This window comes from Chelonia mydas, chromosome 17, assembly GCF_015237465.2.
Source record: "Chelonia mydas isolate rCheMyd1 chromosome 17, rCheMyd1.pri.v2, whole genome shotgun sequence".
Classification (NCBI taxonomy): Eukaryota; Metazoa; Chordata; order Testudines; family Cheloniidae; genus Chelonia; species Chelonia mydas.
The window spans coordinates 3,456,858-3,463,502 of record NC_051257.2 but is presented as its reverse complement, the minus strand read 5'-3'; the positions used below and the strand labels follow the sequence as shown (position 1 = coordinate 3,463,502).

The window sequence follows — 6,645 nt, the reverse complement described above, 5'->3', positions numbered from 1 at the left end:
GAAGCAGCAGCTCCAGAGTGTCCCTTTGCACCTAAACTCCAGATCACAACAACGGAGCAAAAGGCCCCAAGGGAGAGGGGCCCAGCCGCAAGCTCTGTGGTTACGGGGGTCCAGGGCCAGGAGCATGGGGAAAACCAAGGCAGGCTCTGCACGGAAATCTCGGGGGAGAAGCCCAGCCGCAGCGTCTCCGGCTGCTGCCGCCCGCTCCCTCCGGGGAAAAGAGAGCACGTGGGCAGGCAAGAAGCCTGCGGCTCCCCGGGAGCGGCCAGGGGAGCCGCCGCTGCCTCCCCCGGAGTTCCGCCGGTTCGATCTGGGGGCGCAGAGGGAGCGCTGGGTAAAGTTTCAGGAGAGGCAACGCCTGACTTGCGAGGAGGCAGCCAGACTCCTGCTGGACACCTTGTGAGTAGAAGGAGGGGGACGCGGGAGTCCCCAGGCACTAAGCTCTTCCCACCGAGGCAGGGCAGCGTCTCTCCGATTCGCTCCGGGGCGGGCAGAAACGACCCTCCCCCCGGCGAGCTTATCCTGTCACCGCGGCATGCTGCTGCCGTTTCAGGGCTGGTGCACGTTGCGGTTCGGACGGTGCAGGTTTGCATGCTGCTTGGGTCCCACCTACATTTCTTTAAATCTTCCCTCCTGGCCTCCGGGGTAGGGGCCTCTCTGAGTGCAGCATCGCTTTGGACAGGGATCTCTCACGCCCAAGGATTTCTCGGCAGCCAACAAAGTGGTTGTGCAGATTATTTTATTTGCGTTACTTTGTGTGACCCATCTGTACGTTTTTGACCCGCTCCCTCTGAAGTCAATGGGAGCGGGCCCAGGATTGTTAGAGCTGGAGTTAGGACAGTATATTTTTCTCCCCTAGACCCCATCTACCCTGTGGCTTTGAAGGGGGCTGCTCCCCCTTGGGCTCAGGTGGGTGTAACCCACATGACTGACGCCCTGATAGACCTTCTCTCCATCTTTGCATTCTGTGTTTGGTATAAACCTACAATTAGATACTTTTAGACAAAGGACATTAATGTAACTAATGTAAATATACAAACCCTCATTAGAAATGCTGATTCGAGCCAGGCTAGTGCTCCCTGTGGACCTTTATCAATGTGGTCTGATAAGTGCCTGGTTAATAATTAATGGAGTCAGAAGGGTCATACATCTACAAACCATGCTTCTCTGGGTTTGGAGAGAGAAAATGACAGTAAGGCCTTCCACAGTTTTTCCTTCACTTATTGCTTTAGCCACATAAATGACTTCCGTGAATCCATGCGTAGAGTAAAATGTGGATTTTATGGGAAATTAACAGCAAACTTTTTCTTGCTCAATAAGCAAGCCAATACATGGAGGGTAAGCCTTCCAAAAACATGGTTTTGGAAGGCTCACCCAGCCACCTTTCTTTTGATTCTTAATGGCAATGCAAATAAGTGTTACCTGGCAGTGTTATCCAGACCTCTTACATTTAGATTTATCTAAGTGTTTCTAAAATGCTTATCAATTTAATATCTAGGTGTTGATTTTGGTAATAATGTGGGAGGTTCATTGCACACATCTTATAATCACATCCAGAGAAGTGGTAATGGCTAGACATACAGCAGCTCTGACTGGACACATATCTCTGCTTTGGATTCAGATTTAGGGGCCAAGTACAGCATGGGATTTAGTCCGACTACTTAATTATCTTCAAAAAGACTTTCTTTTGTATTTCGGCAGTTTCTCAGCCCAGAATCTCTGCCCCATAAGTGCCACACTTGCTGTACTTGAAGCCTGTCCATATGATTATTCAGTGTAATATTCCTCTTGTCAACATTTTCACAATGATAAACACTGGCTTCTGTGGAGCCACAGAGTTTATTTTCTTCCCACGGAATCTGTGGGCTGTTCCTCTTAATCTGTTCATGTTTCAGGGACCTCACATGAAAGGGAAGTAAAAATCCTTTTATCCTGTTCTTTTCTGTTGTTTACAGTCACACATCTACCAAGCTCATATTCTAATCCTGCTGTCCCATCTGAATGTGTGTGTAATATAGTTATCTTTTTGGTATTCCCATTAATAAATTTGAACAAACTGTCAGTACATGCAATTGATAATATGAAAAGCAAGGGACTTGGTATCTTTGTGTCTGACCTAGCATGTTGATTTAGCTACGTTACCATGGCAAAGTCCTAAGGGAGTGAAAGAAATACACAAAGCAGAGGCTCCTTGAGTCTGTGAGTGCAGCTGGGAGACTTCAAAAACATATTAAAATGTTTTAAACTAATTAAATCCTACTTATCGTCTCTGTTTCCAGCTTCTAAAATGGAAGCAAGTTAGTGATGCTTTCTATCTAGAATGAACATCAGCCTGGAGCAAAATTGGTGGGAACATGGGAAAATTCTAGTCTTAATTTCACTGGTGTAATCCTTACATAATTTGACTGAATTCTATGGGTTACTCTAGATTTACACTACTGTAACTGAGGTCAGAATTTGGACATGTGTTTGGGGGAAGGTGGGTCTGCTTCAGTTTGGCCCCCATTGCTAAGTAATCTGAGTGGATAATGACTCCGGTAGAGCTGACTTGGACACTATGAAATCTCAGTGCTTCCTTGGCCAACTAGAAATGTCTGATCACAAATCCTCTCTTTTTGTGTGCGTGCGCCTTTTCTCCATCCAGTGAGTACAAAGGCCTGGTGAAGCACACAGGAGGCTGTCACTGCAGAGCTATCCGCTTCGAGGTTTGGGCATCAACAGATCTGCACATTTTTGACTGCAAGTGGGTGTTTTTTATTTATTTATTTTGCCATCCCCAAATCTGAATAACCAAATATTTTGCCCTTCTCTAGCACTTCCCATCCAAAGATCTCAAAGTGTTTACCAAACAGAAATCCATGGGAAGTTGGTATAGTAGCAGGACCGATGTCTAACCTATTTCCTGTAGGGTGCAGCCCCAGCTGAGTAGGTCAGTACTGTTGATTTCAGGTGCTGGTTCTGCACGTGCACAATGTGCTGATTGGCAGAGAAAGGAAGGTGCTGTGCACTTCTACTCTCTGGGCAGCACAGTGACAACTTCGTGTTTTCTTTATGCCCTAGCTGAAGGGGTGAGGCTGTGGCAAAAGCTGCAGTTGTCAGGGAGATAACGAGTGCTTGGAAAGCAGCTGAGAACTGTAGCAGTGTTGGGGTTACAGGGATCCTTACTGAGATCGCTACTAGGTGTGTGATTACAGGCAATTTTAGCAGATTGTTGAGGATGAGATCTGCCTCTCATAGGCCAGAAACTGTAGACATAAAAAAAGTCAAAGAAATACCCCGTTTTTAAACTTTGTGGAATACTAGCTATGGCCCTAATACAAGGTCCAATTAAATCCAGATGAGAAATTCCATTGACTTCAAGTGCTCTATATGCGGAAAATATTAAATGTCCTTTATGAAGTGGAAATGCAGATCAAAGTGACTTGCTCATTACAATTTGTAAGATGTGATGATTATTATTACACAGTCTACAACTACTACAGTTAATAATTACACAGACTTCCCCTGTGATCCTGAAAAGTTACCATAGCTATGCCTTAGTTTCCTCAGCCACACAATGAAGACAGTAATACTTGGATATCTTGCAGGGATGCTGTGAAGCTAAATAAATGTAATGAGATCCATGAATGGAAGGTTCTAAACACATGCAAAGTGTTATATTTAGTATTATTATTAACAACAATATCTTACATATATACAGAATTTTACAAACTCCTATACATACAGGAACCACTTCCCCCACTACTAAAATGTAGCCATATCTGGAGTAAAACATGGCAGATGTTTAACAGGATTCTGCACAACAAGGAGTGCAGAATACCAGCTCCATGTGGGTCTGCAGAGGGAAATATAGGTAAGCAGAGTGCAACAACTTACATTGGAATTCAGCTACAGTTTCATGATTCATACCTGTGCTTGTAAAAAAATTGTCAAGGTTTTAACAACCAGAAATGCTCAGGACCTGCATTTTATACATCATCAAAACAAAATGCTTTCCAACAGATCTCACAAGGTCATGGGGTTTGATCCTTTCCTGGCATTCTCTTATCAAACGGAGAACACATTACTACCAACATGTGGTGAGGGATATATATTGAAGCCCTATAAAATAGTCTAATTTCAGCATGGTCTTTCCACAGACTCAGAATTAGTTTCTTTCTAGCTCAGATGTCACTACAAATCTGTTTCCCTGGTTTGCAAAGTAATTAATATTGGTAGCATTTGGATTAAGTTGGCAAACTTTACATGGATTTCTCAAGGCCACAGTTCAGCATTGATCTATCCACTGAGAGTTGTATTGTGGAGAGAAGACAGTTATATAGCTCTCAGTTTTGATAAGCTTACTTTCCATATTACAGGGAAACGTAAGTCTCTAGACTGAATGCATGCATACACAAATACATATGCCATAGTTGCAGTCTGTCCCCTCCTGTCATCAAACCTGATGTTTGCAATGTTGTTGTAGCTGTGTTGGTCCCAGGATATTAGAGAGACGACGTGGGTGAGGTCATATCTTTTATTGGACCAGCTTCTGTTGAATCTCTTGTCTCTCTAATATCCACCCTGATGACAACCAGGTAAAAATAATTATAGTTTTCAGTGAAATCTAACTTGTTGAGAGCTTTAGGCTAGATACGATTGTTACAGTGCAGGTTATAACTGCCTATAGAATAGTCATGGTTTTTTTCTTTTTCTTTCCCCTTGTGCAGTTGCAGTATTTGCACAAAGAAACAGAACAGACACTTCATTGTCCCGGCTTCACACTTCAAGCTGCTGAAGGTAGGTTAGGGTTTATGAGTGCAGTGGGTATGGGTACCTGTCAAGATATTTGATTCTGAAAGATTCAGATGGTGGTCAGCTTTGTATCATAAATTTGTCTGTGTCTGTCTGAGGAGATGTGTTTGGAGACACGAAAAATCCATTGGGATCCTAGGAGCCTGGCTGTATGTGTATGTTAACGTGTCTCAGAATGGGAAGTTCCATGTTTGAAAAGTGAATATACCTCTTCAAAAGATGAGGCAGGGATGTATGTACACCCCAGGAGTGGCAGTGCCACCAGGTAAATATGCTAAGTCCATGTTACACTGACGACAATAAAGAGCATTACTGTCACACTCTTACTCCTAATGGGCTAAGGACCTGAGCCAAAGCCCATCGCAATCAGTGTGAGGCTTGACTTATTGGGCTGTGGATTAGGTCCAAGCACACTGCTCTAAAGCATTCTGCCTCTATTTTAGATCAGCTTCAGACTTCCTTAACTTGATTTTTAAATTTTGATTACAGGCTTAACTCTTTTACATTTTAATTGTTACAAGGGCATATTCCAGGTTAGGCTCTTGGATTCCAAGTTTTCTGAGGACTGTAGCTTTTAGATTAATTTTTCTCAGCTTCTAGCATCATTTAATTTGATTTTCTTTTATAGTTGGATGGTCTCAGATAAACACAGAAATTTGTCCACTGCTTCTGGCAGGAAAAGCCCCAATTATGTTTACTTTGGAGCATTTAAAAAAAACTAAGCACTTTGTAATAGACCTGCTGTAATAGAGAGTTCAGTGACTGCATTTCAGTGGTCAGAAAGTAAAGCCATGGCAATTGTTAGGCTTGTCTGGCAGAAAGGTGTATGTGAAAATAAAGCACAGAGGGTAGGGGAAGGAGATAAATATATGGAACAAAATAGCAGGCATGCAGTATTCTTAACTCTAACTCACATAAAGACATAGCGGGTGATATTTTAGATTAGTCTTAATTAGGCTTCTGTTCTTGTGCCTGCAATTTTACATTTATTAATTACAAGCCTGTGGAATGTAAGTGACAAAAAATGACCCACTTCTGGGTACTTGGCAAACCTTCATCATGTATTTTTTTGCCTAGGGTGCTGATAACATAACAACGTACACCTTCAACACGCACTGCGCCCAGCACACATTCTGTAAGACCTGTGGTGTGCAGAGCTTTTACACTCCTCGTTCTAACCCAGATGGTTACGGTAGGTAAACAGAACAGGGAAGAAACCTGGTAGACATACGGCAACACCAATTCACCCCCCGCTGCCCTTGTATACTGACCATGATGACCACTAGCACTCTGCCAAGAGCAGTAGCACAATAACTGTGCATCATACAGCTTGCTTCTAAAGTACTGAACATCTGAAGCTGCAGCTTTTAGTAGCAGCTCCTTATTGTGTAAGTCTTAACTGTGACCAATGGGCCACTGGCCATCTACGGTTTCTCACCTGCTGCAGCTGTATCGACACCATCACCACCCTCTGAGATTCACTGCCCCTGAAACTGAGAGACTAGCTCTCCTTGGCTTCAAAGGGAGAGTTTCTCTCTGTATTTCCCCCTCTTCTCCAGGAATAGCCCCCCACTGCCTGGATGAGGGCACCATGCGCAGCACCATCGTGGAGGAGATAAATGGCAAAGAGTGGGAGAAGGCCGTGAAGGAACATAAGACCATCAGGAGCATGTCGAAACCATGATACGGCCTCTGCACCAAAGTGCTCAGCTTGGAGCATTGCCATTGGCAGGCCGTCATGTAACCTCCCCTGTGCCAAGCTGTTCGGGAAGTATATCTTTTTTGTTTTTTTAAATAAATCTTTCTGTGCTGCCTGTTTTTTTCCCTCCTTTCATTTTATATTCAGTTGTC

The 6,645-nt window shown here is 43.7% G+C and overlaps 1 protein-coding gene and 1 long non-coding RNA gene across 2 annotated transcripts; one reads left to right on the top strand and one right to left on the bottom strand.

The window, feature by feature from the left end:
• On the top strand, nt 1-6,608 carry CENPV (centromere protein V). The gene is made up of 5 exons (XM_007057660.4): nt 1-399; nt 2,645-2,743; nt 4,710-4,779; nt 5,872-5,986; nt 6,354-6,608. Exons 1-5 carry the CDS (start codon nt 125-127, stop codon nt 6,476-6,478), a joined length of 684 nt encoding a protein of 227 aa, XP_007057722.1. The 5' UTR covers nt 1-124; the 3' UTR covers nt 6,479-6,608.
• On the bottom strand, nt 3,371-5,872 carry LOC122463188. The gene is made up of 2 exons (XR_006286331.1): nt 3,910-5,872; nt 3,371-3,835 (listed from the first exon to the last, which is right to left on the bottom strand). It is a non-coding gene; the product is annotated as an uncharacterized LOC122463188 (long non-coding RNA).
• Nucleotides 6,609-6,645: the final 37 nt, after the last annotated feature.

Coding starts and splice junctions, on each gene's coding strand:
- CENPV (XM_007057660.4), top strand. CDS start 125: ATGGGGAAAACCAAGGCAGGCTCTGCACGGAAATCTCGGGGGAGAAGC. Junction 2,744..4,709: donor CTGCACATTTTTGACTGCAA/GTGGGTGTTTTT, acceptor CCCCTTGTGCAG/TTGCAGTATTTGCACAAAGA. Junction 5,987..6,353: donor TTCTAACCCAGATGGTTACG/GTAGGTAAACAG, acceptor CCTCTTCTCCAG/GAATAGCCCCCCACTGCCTG.